Genomic DNA, 14,828 nt, shown 5'->3' on the forward strand with positions numbered 1-14,828 from the left:
TTCTGTGATTTTGGCACCAAATGTAACAAAATCAGAGTTTTGTATTGAATTCCAGGTTCTCAATTTTACGCTTCTATGAACATAATTCCAATAAGCAAAAACAAAAGGATTATGTTCACTGAGGCACATTAGTACTTTTTGGGTACAAAATATTATAAAATGCAATACTAAATGCAACTATAAATTAAGATCTTGAAACTCTCGACTCACTACATTAAATCCTTTTTTTTTCTTCACCTTAGTCCCACTAGCTTAAATTTGTCTTAAAAATATTTTGCTGCAAAACACTAAAGCTTCCACCTCCTTTTTGTTTTCTTTTCTTCTTTAATATTTAATAAAGAAGTTTTACAAAAACAGCAAGTTTACACATTAAGCATTTGACAACGTTCTGGGACAGCCAAATCTAATCCAGTGGAACACCACGCAATTGCAGCTTAGTGTTTAAGGCTTTGAATTGAAGCTTTATCTTGAGCCTGAATGACTTCAGTCACATGGATATTATCCACACAAATGGCAAAATGTTCTGCTGGAACAACAAGGAGCAGCTAATACTGGCCAGCAGAAGCAGTCCTGACTAGGCACAGAAAGAGGTGTTATACCAGTAGCTGGCCTATTGTCAGTGGAAAGCCTGAGATTATCAACTCTGTAGATGATGAAGAATATCCAAACTATTTTTAAAGACCTCACTGCAGCACCCTAAAGATGAACTAGTTTACTTTGCTTCTTTTTATATTGCAACATATCTCTGTTGCAATCCACAGAGAAGCTGTGGATTCCCCATCCTTGGAAGTGTTCCAGACCAAGTTGGACAGAGCTGTGAGCAACCCCAGTGGAAGGTGTCCCCGTCCATGGCAGGGGGGTAAGAACTAGATGATGTTTAAGGTCCTTTCCAACCCAAACAATTCTGTGATTTTATAAGAAACCTCCCCATAGCAAGTAGGTTACTAATATTACCTGTTTTACATACAGGTAGGGCAGGTTGGGGATGCTGCAGCCTGCTACATAAAGATGATATATTTTTTTAATCCATAGAAAGACAAGCAGCTGCATGCATTCTTGTTTACTAACAAGGACCTTGTTTAGCATCCTGCAGCAAGCAGCAAATTCAAATCTCTAGCTATTACCACACTGTCAACACAACGCCTGCCTTGAAGGCTTCATCTGCCTTTTTAAACAATAGGAAGAAATTTCACCTATTCTCTCTCACCCATATTCTTCCACTCAAAAGAGAAAGCAAGAATTGAGAAAAAGGTGCCATTAAGAAAGAATATGAGAACCCAGCATTTAGTAGAAAGACAAGTAAAATTAAAGAACCTGGCCTTGTAATACACAAAAGTAGAAAATTAACTTTTTATTATCTGTATCTTATGAGGCTGCTAGCACAAACTGTCAGATTCAGTTCTAATATAGCATCTGAGAAAAGGTTTTAAAAACAACACAGTAACAACTGCAGAGAAGAAACTGCATCCTTTTCTGGTTTAAAAATAATTTTTAGAAAGTTTGTTTTGGAATCACAAAAACATTGTCATCTAGGGATGAATCTCTGTCCCATCATTGCTTCCTTTACGTGGGAGGAAGCAATAAAAGCTTTGCTTTGCAAACAATTATAATGGTTGGGAATAGGTGGTTGAAAATCTGGAAAACTGCAATCCCGAGAACATTTCAAAAGCCTTTTATTTCAAAAGCCTTTTATTTTGAGCTGGGTAAATGGAAATATGATAGCATGGTTAGAGAAGAGAGTCATTTCCCTCACTCATCTCTAGAGCTGCAGCTGAAGAGAATTTCTCAGCAGTGATTTTGGGGAGCTGCTGGAAGGGCTGGAGTCAGCAAGTGCACAGGCTGCACACACCTCATCCCAGAAAGACTCCTCAGCTGTACAGGTCTTACTGACACACAAAGAAATCTCTCATTGGCCTTAGCTACTGCCACCTTTCCTATCATATTTTAGTCCTCCTTTACACAGTTAATACTACAGTCCCTTTCTCTTCAGTCTTCCCTAGCTCTGTCCACCTCTCCCTCTTCCCCTCCTCTATTCTGTATTTTCTTTGGCAAAGAACACACTGATACTTCTTTAAGGAATTATCATTCTGAATTACATTCATTTCTGTGTTGATCTTCCTCGCTCTTTGCCTGCCATGTACCCAGCTGCTTTCCATCTCCCTTCATTCATCCCTGGCATTCCATGGCCAACAAAACTTGTCACTTCAAGGTTTAAGACACATCCATTAAGAACTATGCAATTATCAAGGAAACCATGCAAAATAATGTTTTTCCATTCTCATCTCCACGATTGGTTCTCACAGTTGTGTCATATGTATCCATGAAGGGAGGATGTCTAGACAGGGTCTGTAATGCCAGTATTAAGCAAACCCATGGAATTTTCCAAAACCACTGGGATCTGTGAAAGGCATGCTGTTTTCACTGTTTCATGCACCTAGAATAGATGATTACTGACCTGAACCTTAACACTAAAATATCTTTGAGAAAGAATTTCACCTGCAAAAGTGTAAAGAACACAATAATAAATAATGAATTTCAAGAAAGAACAGTGTCACCTTCTGACTCTAAAAGGGCACTGTTAAAGCGCTGACAGCATACTGTATAAAGAAAAAAAAAAGCTACATTTATCTATACTTGCCAGAGGTAGTGGAACACTTACTCATGCTTTTAAAAACTATTTTTAAACCAGCATAATCCCCTTGCCAACAGCTCCGTTTTATTCAAAAGCAGGGGTTATTTAATAAGTTTAATAAACTGAAAGGAAGTAGATACTCCACTCACACCAGCACAGCTACTTAAGTAACACTTTAGCAAATCACCTAAAAAAAAAGAGTAAATCAGCACTGAATCAAGTGCACCACCTCCTTCTTGCACCAGTCATCTCTTCTTTTCACATTTGTAAATATTTTTATGGTCTTCAGAGACTTGCTTCTGTTGATCTACATTCCACTCATAGAGGCCAGCAGGAGGGGAGTCGCTGAGGTTCTCAGGTCCTGGCTGTTCTAAACACTGGAGGTGACTAAATAATTCTGAAGTCAGTGGATGAAAATGCTGGAGATAACACCCAAAACTTTTCCAGAGCTAAAAAGATTTACTATGAAAAAGCATAGGCATTATTGCTTCTCTTCTCAAAGAGGCACAGAGGAGGTCTACTCTCATTCTTTCTATTGAATGTTCTCAAGACTGTTATTATGTACTATTGCAATCAAAGGTCATTCAAAGGACAAGAATGTTTTAAAGGTAAATTGAGCCACTGTAAGGTATTATAAAAGCCTTCATAGAGCTCACCAAAGAGTGATAACTCTTCACTCAACAGAGAATTATCAGCAGAAGGCATCATCATCATACTATATCTCTCTAAATACCTCCCAAAACTATTCAAGCATCTGGTTTTTAAGAACAATATACCAAAAGACAGAACAGTTAGCATCTGTCAGCTAGTCAGTTGGAATCTAAAATATTTTTCTTATTTGTTGTTTGCCCAACCATGTAGGTTCATACTCTCCTGGAAGTCATTAGCACTTGAGCTGTTATCAAAGCTTTACCCCAGCTGTTACCTTTTTCACTGCACTTAACATCATGGAAAAATTTAGAGAGAAATTAAAGTGCAACAATATGCTAGCCAAAAAGAAGGGGAAATAAAACTTCTAGTCCAATTTACAAAAAGCAGATAGCAGCTGACTCTGCTATTTAATCAGCAAGTAGATTTTTGTGAAAACCTAAGGAAAACAGGACTGAAAACTGATGTTATGAGAAAAAAGTAAACACTGTACTTTCAAATACAATTCTTTTATTCAACACAGCAGACTAAGAACACAGAACAAAGCCCACCTTGTGTCATCCACTTTAGTGGCAACCACATATGAATGCAAGACTGCATAGAAAGGAAAGAAACTACCAGTAATTATGCCAACTAAAAATTGTTTTCCAAAGAAGTTGCACTTGACTCATAAATAAAAGCAAAACTGAATCTGAAAATATGGCCTTGAACCATCTTCATGCCCTTCCTATTCCAGAAGTCCCTTATCAAAAATAAAGACGAAGTTCCAGTTTCAATTACTGTCATGAGAATTGTGACAAGAACAGGGTACAGAGAGGGTGGCTTCAACAGAGTACTGATTATACCACCAAACATACCAAGTAAACCTATATTCACATCCATTTTTCTTTGGCAGATACTGTTATTAGTGCCACCGTGAAAGCAATATTAACTTCCAAAGAAAGACAAAATGACCTTAAAGAATAAGTGAAGAAATCCTGTAAAACACCAAGACTATAAGGAGTGTCAAAAAATTGCAGAACCACAAGCAGTATGAGAAGAAGGTAGGACAAATCAGGTTCCACAGAATCATTTAGACTGGAAAAATACCTTTAAGATCAAGTCAAACAATTTCAGTTATTCCTTATAGGTCTTTACTAAGTACACCGATAGGGATCACAGACTCATCTTCAGCCCTGAATCCTTTGGTCATTTTCCCAAAACAAAGACCAGGGCTGATAGAGAGGCCATTATTTACCTCAGCACCTTTTGAATAAAGCCCCTCAAAAAACAAAAGGCAGACTATCAAATTTTGATACCTCACAACATGGAAACATATTTGAGCCAGAAGGTTCAAGAACTGGCCCATTTACCAGAGTTAAACAGCAAAATGAAATATACATAGCCAGGTTGGATTATTGATTTTCTTGAAGTAGCTATAAAACCATTATACTTTTTGTTATTCTAGGAACAAAAGCAACCAGAGTTTAACACAAACTTGAATCCACATACTACCACATTAGAAAGCATTTATATAGGTTGATTTGCCTATATGTCATTACACAGCAGGACTGGGACAAGCCTATGCTCACTGAGTTTCTTCAGAAATCCAAATACTTAATTTTTTTCTTATTACTTCCTTTTCTCCTTAATTAACTTATTGTGTCAAACAATTAAACATTATTTCATTTGTGAAAAGTCCTTACTTATACTACTTTTCTTTGTCCTCCATCACAACCCATTCACAATAAAATTCACTGCAGCCTTATAAACACACTTACAGCAAACTTTTTATACAGGTGATTTGTGCAACATCTGTGAAGAAAAGTACTTTTTGCTCTTCAATGTAGAAAGTGATTTTTGAAAAGAGGTCAGGAAATATACCAAAACAATGTAAAAAATCATTTCAATATGGAACATTATAAAATAGCTTCCCTTAAAATCACATCTACTACTGTTTCATTCAAATGGGACCCTGTCATGATGCAGCACATTGACAAATTATACCATAGCATATAGTCATGGTCATACTTGTCAATATATACATTTCTAATATCAGCTCCAAGGAGAGAAACTCTTCATACCTTTCATTGTTTTCAAAGCCTTTATTTACTCTGCTCCTCCTTTCAGCCGGAAGCAACAGTAACAAAGCTTCCACTGCAAGTCAAATCAGAACAATTCACTCTGTGTATTGTGATTCTATTGTGAATTCCCGTGCCACTAGTAAAAAAATGCAAAGGAAAGTTTTTGAAGAGCAGGGGTTGGAAGAAAGCCTTGTGCAGTTTTCACATCTTTGGCCTTGCCTGAAATCCAAGTTTTAGTGCAGTAACCAAGAATTCAAGATAAAATTATTACTACAGAAAGCCTATCCATCTAAACTATTAATGTGTTCTTTATTATTTTAGCATCTGAGTTTTGCAGAACTATATGAAGGTGTTCAGAACAAAAGCACCCACTCTCCTCCCAGGAGTTTGGCCGCCTGTGCTTGGGGCTAGTTCTCTGGTATTGGTTCAGCAATTGATAGCACTATTTGGGAGATCTCGACCAGTCTTGAAGATAGCTTCTCAACAAAAAGCTAGAGAAAGCCTCAGAAGAGCCCCTCTCCTCGTTTTAGCCAGCCTTGCCTCTGTTCCCTGTCTGGAATGTGGTACAGCCACATAGCAGCCAAGCCCATCCTGGCCATTTATTCTGTTGACCCAAACTCACAGGCCTGCCTTCCCTTACCATTATACACTCATCTGGCAATTTAGACTATTGGCTGACCCTGGTTGGTGTCCCCAAATCCACTGTGGTCACCTTGCTCACATACAGTGAGACTGTCCCTTTCCAATGAGGGCACTGCCCATGTCTGCCTTGTAGCTACAACTGTATACGGTTTTACCTTCTCTTTCAGCATGACCTGCCTTCACCTGGTGCCTCAGAGGTAGACAAAGATTTACTGCAAACATTACTCCAAAATTAAAGGAACGTAATGGAAACCCTAAGGCACAGATTGAGTCTGAATGCTGGAGCATCAATTCTGAGCACGCAATAGCATTCACAACCCCATTAGCTCGTTTTGCCTGAACAGACCAAAGGTGCAGCACAGTGCAGCCTAATCCACCAGCAGGTATTCTACATTCCCATTCCTAGGCCAACATGGATCCTGTTTTTAGGCAGGCAACAAGCCAGCAGGATTGACAGATGCACCAGTCACACAGCTAGGTGTGCTTCACCCTGTCCCAAGATCTGCACTCCACCTGGGGTCCAGGCAGCCAGAAGCATCCATCCACACTGCACTCCAAGAGGGGGCTGAAACCTCCTGGATGGCTTAAATCCTCCAAATCAGCTGCAGAAGAGAGTATTTGGTAATCTAAAATCCATGCAGTTTTATTGATGCTAAAAGCCATACCTAAACTACCCAGCTGAAATTGACCTGAAGTTTGCTTAGCCAATTCACAATCATCCCTTTGACTGTGTATCCAAATTCAACCTAGCTGAGCAATAAAATTTGAACTGAGTTCTGAGTACAGTTTTTAATGAAAATGGTCTCTACTCTCCCCTTGTGAAGATTTTTATAGAAGTGGAATTTGGGAAGCTGTTTTTCTCTGTTCTTGTTTTGGTTTTGCTATTGTTCAGTTGGTGCTTGCTTGTCTGTGTTCACTGTTGCTTGACTGGTTTTTTTTATACATAAAAATCCCCAACCAAATGGAAAGACTCAATTCCTGCAAGCATTTCTTTGGACAGTATATTTTACTTCATATCAGCTTCTGCCTTTAGGCTAGGATACGCCAACTAGCTCTATGAAGTGTAAATAAAGCAAGAATACAAACTAACTCTTTAAACCCTTCAGAGTTAAAATATCTTTTTTTATTATTACTGTATAGGAGTAAGATTATTATTTTTATCTTCAATATCCAGCATGAAAATCCCCACTTGAGGGATGATAAAGAAATTTTGGGTTTACATTTCCCTGCATATAATGAGAATTATTTGCAAAGTCTTCCCTAAAAAATGAGTAGACTGAAGACAAACATTTAGCGATAATGATTTCTAAATTCATCAAATCCCAAACTTTCTTTTGATGGCTTAAACTGGGTAACAATGTCTTTATTTTTTGTATGTATAGTTACAATTTTATTCTAATTAATGCTTTCAAGCAATATCAACAGCAAGCACAATAAAAAAATGTTTTGCCAAACACCATGTGTTCATAATTAAAACCAAGTCACCATGGAAACTGGAGAGCTGTAACATTGGCAGAAGACAGCTGTAAAACACCCTTGTTTCCCAACATTGGAGGAGACTTTCCTACAAATTATTAAGATATTGGAGATTGGCCAAGAACTCATTTAATATTTCTAAACTGAAAGCACTTCAAAGTCTATTGAAAATGTGGCAATCCTGTCACGATCATTCTTTACTTCATGTTTCACCAAAGGATGTTTAATGCCAAAAAAAATTAAATCACCCAACAACCACTCTAATATTACTGTTAAGCTGTGTGGTGCTTCTTGGATGTCAGAAGTCCCATCTAAGCTCAGTCCAGCACTGTCACAGGAGCAAGTAATTTCAGCAAGAAACACTTTTCTCTACTGAAAAATAAAGAAAAAATTACAAGGTGCATAAAGAAAAATAATACAAAAAAAAGGCTCAAATGGAATGGTTTGCTGAGGGCCAAAAAAAGATTAAAGACTGAACATGGCACTCAGGCCCCAGATTTAGATAACAGCATCCTTCAATCCAGTGCTTGAGAACTGACTGATACCCATAAAACTACGCACACTGAAGTCAATAACCATGGTCCAAATCACAAGCTTTGGGTAATTAAATGCATATTCTGCCATTTTCATGGGAAAATAATATAGATATGAATTATAATTTTTTTAAGTACTAATCTATAAAAATGTTTGGTCACTTTCAAATGTCTTCAGGAGGAAAACCATGAGCATGTAAACAACCAAACAGGAATACAATCTTCCAGACAACTTTCTAAGAGAAATTTGTTCCCACATCTTCATCAATGTGGAGGAAAAAAAAGAAACCAAGGAACAAAACCAGACAAATCTACAGTTGTTTCCAAAATCCTGACACAGCACACCAATCTCTCCCTGCCTGAGCACAAAGTCAGCAGCTATGGGTTATTCAAATGAAGTGCTGAAAACTTTTCAGGACTCATATAGAATATCTTGACATCAAATAGATCTTTTTTCTATAGTTAGACTCTCTGCTGACTGCAGCAATGGCAGATATGAACTGGCAACAGAAACTCCCCCTTGGGCAGAGATTGTCTCATTTATTTATGATAATGGGAGGTTATGATTCATAAAAGCTTAACATAGCAACCAATGGATGACTGAAATTAGATTTATAGAATCATGGAGCAGATGTTCCTTAAAGGAACTATGCTAAGGCACATGGAAAATAAGGAGGTGATAGGTGATAGTAATGTGGCTCCACTAAGGGCTAACTGGGTCTGACAAATTTGGTGGCCTTCTAAAATGGGATTACAGCAGTGGTGGAGGAAGGAAATCATCTACCTGTACTTGTGCAAAGCATTTGGCAAGCTCTGCATGACACCCTGGTCTCTACACTGCAGAGACATGGATTTGATAGAGGGACCATTCAGTGGACATGGAATTGGCTGGATGGTCACATTCATGAACTATGCTCAGGGGTGTCCTGGGTTGTAGTATAGGATGTGCACAAAGTTTTCTGTCACCATCTTCATGAACTGTTGAATCCAGGTGGGGCAGTGTTTTCCCAGACTCCCTCCCTCTGGGCCATTATCTTCTGTTACTGGCCCATCAGATGCCTTGCCCATGACTCACAGATAACTCCTTCCAGGAGCTATCTCTGTTTAATGGGCCATCAAGGACCCCCAGCATGACCCATCATCCCATTGTGAGATGCACCGCCCAGGAGGAAGAACCAAGCATTCTCACCTGGATATAATCTGGGGTTTGGAACAGTAAAGGGGGCCCTTACCCACTGGATTCCCAGAGGAACAGAGCCACCAGACCTTTCTACAGAATCACTGCTTCAAGAAGACCACCTCATCTGGAATGCTTCCATCACTCTGCTCACGTTGTATTCTGACTCTGTCAGTGGTCTTTTCTATTATTGCATCTATTTTATTTTACTTTCTTTCCTTTCTTCCTATTAAATTGTATCTCTGACTTAGAGCCTCTTATTTGTTTTGCTTTCAAATCACTACAAGGGGCTTGATGTGCCAGTGGAGAGCAGTGAGCCCTCCTCAGGGTCAGCATAGGGACCAGCACTGTGTGACATTTTGTCAATGACACAGGCAGCAGGATCAAGGCAACCTCAGCAAGTTTGCCAATGACACCAAGCTGTGTGGTGCAGTCAACAGGCTGGAAAGAAGGGATACCCTCCAGAGGGGCCTGGGCAAGTTTAGAGGCAGGACAGCGCCAAGGCCAGGTGCGGGATCCTGCATGACAATCCCAGTACCAGCACAGGCAGGGCAGAGAATGGTTTGAGAGCAGCCCTGAGGAGAAAGACTTGGGGCTGTCAGTGGATGAAAAGCTCAGAGTGACCCAGCACTCCCAGGTGGTCTGCAGATGACACAAAGCTGAGCAGCGCCATTGATGTAACAGATGAATGGGATGCCATCCAGAGGGATCTGAACAAGCTTGAGAAGTCAGACCACGAGAACCTCATGAAGTTCAACAAGTTCAAGGTGCTACACCTGGGTAAAGGCAATCCCTGAGGTGAGCGCAGACTGGGAGAAGGACTCACTAAGGACAGCCCTGCAGAGAAGGACCTGGGGGTGCTGGTAGATGAAAAGCTGGGCACAGGCTATAAATGTGCACTCACAGCCCAGAAGGCCAACTGCATCCTGGGCTGTATTAAAAGCAGCATGACCAGCAGGGCAAGGGAGGGGATTCTGCCCCTGTACTCTACCCTTGTGAGATTCCAGCTGGAGTGGTGCATCCAGCTCTGGGGCCCTCAGCATAAGAAGAATTCTTAAGACTTCTTGAAGCAGGTCCAGAGGAGGGCCACAAAGATAAGCAGAGAGGTAGACCACCTCTTCAGTGAAGACAGGTAGATAGAGTTGGGGCTACTCAACCTGAAGAAGAGAAAGCCCTGCAAAGACCTTACAGCCCTTTCCACTACCTGAAGAGGCCTATGAAAAAACTGGAAAGGGACTTGTTACAAGAGCATGTAGTGATAGGACAAGGGGAAATGGCTTTAAACTGGAAGAAGGTATGTATATATTAGATATTAAGAAGAAATTATTTATCGTAAGGGTGGCAAGACACTTGAAAAGATTGTTCAGAGAATCTGTGCATCCCTGCAAGTGTCCAAGACCAGATTAGATGGGCTTTGTGCAACCTGGTCTAGTGAAGGTGTCCCTGCCCATGACAGAGGAGTCGAAACTGGCTGATCTAAAAGGATCTCTTCAAACCCAAACCATTCTATGATACGATAAGTCTAGAAGAAACCTAAAGAGGTTTTCAGCTCAATCTCTTGCCCAAAGTTGGCAGTTGTTTAGTTTTTGGGACGTGCCTTAAAAAAAAAAGAAAACAACAAACAAACAAAAAAGACTGGACAGCCTTAAAGAAAAAAAAAAGGGGGGGGGGGAACCCTACAGAGTATAAAAAAATTAAGTTTATTTCACAGCATTTTTTTACAACTTCACAATGTATTCTCTTTATGCACTTTAAAATGCTTGAGTTACTCTTTAGATGAGACTAACACACTTCCAACAGTCAGTCAGGACCTTACCTGGAATTTTTTTGGTAATTTTTTTATACTTAGGAATTCTCAAGTTGCAAAAACGCCTTAAGAATTTTTCTAACAAAAGTGTCAGTTTAAATGAGTTTTCCAGCTCTGACAAAGAGTCTGAAGCTGTTGAAAAGAAACATTCTCTTATGCTATTACTTTTATTTCTCTCAACATTTCAGCTGTTAGACTGGCATGGAAATTTTTTTTTAATGGAATGAATGAATCAGACCAAAATGCAATCCCTGAGTTCCTGGCCAGTGGGGATAAAAAAACCTCAAACATAAGCAAAGGCTATGCTGCTCTTGGGCAGCAGCATATGCTCACTCACACAACAGCCTGGAGAGACTACAGACAGACAGACAGTTCACTGGGCTTTGAGGGACAGAAGTTTGAGCTCAGAAAACTGGCAAGACAGTAAATGTGTGCTTTAGGTGCTTAGGGAAGCACTACAGGTTAGTAAATACCTGTGGGCCTGTCCCACCATTTGCAGAATCTTCCCTGTGCAGCAGCAACAGCTGCTCTGTAATAGGGTAAGACTGACTCATGAACAAAGCTGGGAACGTTGAGATTGTGTTCACAAACTGCACAGGCATCTGCAGGTGGCAGGCACTTGTGAAGGAAGAGGAGAATGCAGGCCAGTCGGAGCTTTCCAGAAAGCAATAAGAGTGATTCAAGTACTCCCTAATCAGCAGAAATGCATTCATGAGTTTTTAGAAAATTTCAACCTAAACTCACTTGAAAGCATTTATGTTTTTTTTATCTACATAAATAAAGGAAGCAATAGCATAAACAGCTAGGATAAATACAGGCATTTGAGGTTTACCTACATCTGGACACCTTAATAGTTTCACATTACTATAAAACTACAAACACCAAGCACATAAGTCCACTCATTTATTACATTTGGATATCATCAATGCTTTATAAATACGTTGGCTCTTGAGAAAGAACAAACTTGCATTTCCAACTCCAGCTTCCATTTTCTAACATGTTTAGGTTAAATATATTTTTCTTTTGCTCACTCCAGTATCACCTGCAATATTTAGAAAGTTTTCCAAGTTCTTATTGTATATCCTACATTAGCCCAGTGTTTGCAATTGTCCAAAATAAAAGCACATGACCATATTTAGAATTTTTTAATTATTTCTGTACAGATGACATATTTCACTCTGATACTTTAATCAGCACAGGAGGAAACTTTTGCCAATTCTCAGCAAATGACATTTGGAAAATAAGAACTTAATTCAGAAGAATAAGTAACTGCAAACACTAACTTGTGCACAACTCCAGTCTCTAAGTAGCTGTGTATCTCTAATAATTGTGTAGTATTAGAGCCTAAAAAGTCAGGACAACAACATTAGGTTTTGAATAGGGTAGCACTATTTCCCACTACTAGTATCTAATTTCTAAGCCTGAAAAGAGCTGAGCTGTTTTCACCATGCAGCTGCAGTGGCTTTTATGGCACAGCTTTAACATCTCCAGAAGATAAAGTAATGAAACAAGCTACTAACCACAACCTTTATTTAAGGGGACATTTCATTAGAAAAGTTGCCAAAAAGCTTCTGCATGGAAACTGCCATAGACCTTTGCATGGTTTTTCATATTTTTCTTATAGCATTCTGACAAACTTAGAATTATAATTTACCACCTGCTATGTCAGAAAGTATGACCAACCTATAGTCACAATGATATGGGTGGATGATTCATTTGAAACAGTAATCAGATTACAAAGATATCAGTAAATTTGGATAGGCACCTTGACCCTTATGCTTCAATGTATTGAAAGAGAGCTACTTATGCATACATACGTAGTGAAGCCTGCTGCAGTTCCAGTAAAGCTTTCTTCCAAGAACACCACAACTCCTTCACCTTGATAATGATTTTAGCCTCATAATGATTACTCCAGGCAGTTTGGAAGATCTTATTTTCTCATCTCTATGGGGAGGATAATTATAATACAGCAGAGTGGCTAAAACTGGAAAGTGACCTACCTGCTAACAATGGCTTTGGCTGCTGGGGCTTCTGAACAAGGGCCAAAAATGCCTCCCAGCAGTACTTGGAGACAAACTTTCAACCCACGGTAGCTCAAATTCAGAGAAAGGCAAGTTTTTACACTTTCTCTGTCCTTTTTGGCTCTTGAACTCTTTTTAGTTTTTCCAGCCATATTTTCTTATTTTAACCTGGTTTTGTCTTCCGTGGTGTCTCCCCTACAGCAAACAGCTAAAACCACACGATGGAAGAAGACATGACAACCAGTGACACCACAAAAACATTTCGAAAGATTAAACGCCGAGGACCGTCAAAAGAGTAAAATAAATCAAGAGTTACGAATCCCTCCCTAAGGTAGGTCGCTGTCTATGTGCAAGTGCCAATCTCCTGCCCGAGGCTGACTTCCGAAGCGGAGCCGTCCCGTAGCACTGCTGCCCCAGACATTCCGAGGAGCCCGTGCTGTCGTATTGCCTCTTCCAACACCGGCGAGGGGTTTCTAAGGTCCTTCCCCGGGTTCGTCTCCCATCTCCCGAAGCTTGGAGAAGGGCGAAACACCTGCGCCAGCCGCACTGCTCCCCACGCTCCCGCCGGCAAGGTAATACGCAGGTCCGCCCGCCCAGCCCCGCGGCACCTCGGCCCTTACCAGGGAGAGCACTTTGTAGGTGTTGGGATCCTTGCTCTTGCCGCCCGGAGGCTTTTCCGGCTCCTCGGCCACCTCCATAGCCGGCAGCATAGGCACAGCCGCAGCCTGCAGCCCGCCATCAGCCGCCCCTACCCCGTCCAGGTGCTCCTCGTGGCCCTTCCCCGCTTGCCGCCCGTTCCCCTGCATGGTCCCCTCGGCTCTGCCCTGCGCCCGCTCGGACACGGCTATTAATAGCCCGGCGGCCCGGTCCCGCCCCGCCCCGCCCGGAGCGCGGACACCGGCACCCCCGCTCCCGCGCGGCAGCGGCGAGGAGGAGGGAGCGGGATGTTCCCGTCCTTCCCTGCCCGCCCGCCCCGCGCTGTCAGCCCGGCTCGGCCGCCCCCCGCTTCCCGATCCTCCCTGCAGGTGAGGGCGGGCCGCGGCCGCCCCTCCGTGCGGGCAGGGCAGGGCAGGGAGGCGGTGCGGGGCCGGAGGACACCGCGCTGCTCCGAAATAGCCTGCTGGTCGTGTTTACGAGGGACCGCGGAGAAAGTTTCCGCTGCCCGATCCCGAGGCGGAGGCGGTGGCGCGGCTTTCCCCGAAGCCGTCCGGCGGCGGTGGCACAGGTGTGCGCGGAGGCGGGGGTCCCGCTCCCGGTCCCGGCAGGGGCACGCAGCCAGCCCCCGGTGCGCTTTGCACCCAGAGCGCTGCCGGCTGCTGGTTTCCTTCGGAAGGTGCTTCCCTCCGCCCCTGCCTGCAGTTCTTCGCCCCTTCCCGAGGAGGTTTTCCCCTATCGTCCACAAGTGCCTGAGGGATGCCCACGGAAACCCCCCACGCGGGACATCAGGCCAGCCGAGTGCCCGCACAACCAGGGCGCGGCGCGGCGCAGCAGGCGGCTTCATCGCCCGCCCAGGGGACACTGCGACTCCTTTAGGGTGTTCTGATCTGTTCAGCCAGGAGAAGAGGGGACTGAGGGGGAGCCTCATCCCAGTTTACAGTTTCCTCGCAGGGGTCGAGGAGAGGCAGGCGCTGATCTCTTCTCTGTGGTGACCAGTGACAGGACTCAAGGAAATGGCCTGAAGTTGTTTTGGGGAGGTTTCGGTATCTTTCCCGGATATCAGGAAAAGATTCTTCACAGGAAAGTGGTCACAGCACCAAAGCTGACAGAGCTCAAGAAGCACTTGGGCAATGCTCTCAGGCACAGACTGTTGGGGATGGTCCTGTGCCGGG

The 14,828-nt window shown here is 42.3% G+C and overlaps 1 protein-coding gene across 1 annotated transcript in view; it reads right to left on the reverse strand.

Annotated features, from left to right (window-relative positions):
- Positions 1-13,808, reverse strand: part of ENPP1 (ectonucleotide pyrophosphatase/phosphodiesterase 1) — a 53,345-nt gene extending 39,537 nt beyond the window's left edge. Inside the window, exon 1 of the mRNA XM_066179166.1 lies at positions 13,620-13,808. Coding sequence (XP_066035263.1) covers positions 13,620-13,805 — 186 coding nt within the window. The 5' untranslated portion in view covers positions 13,806-13,808. The remainder of the gene's footprint in view (positions 1-13,619) is intronic.
- Positions 13,809-14,828: the final 1,020 nt, after the last annotated feature.

Source organism: Chamaea fasciata, unplaced genomic scaffold, assembly GCF_029207755.1.
Source record: "Chamaea fasciata isolate MVZ Bird 193981 ecotype frontalis unplaced genomic scaffold, bChaFas1.0.hap1 SCAF_3, whole genome shotgun sequence".
NCBI lineage: Eukaryota > Metazoa > Chordata > Aves > Passeriformes > Sylviidae > Chamaea > Chamaea fasciata.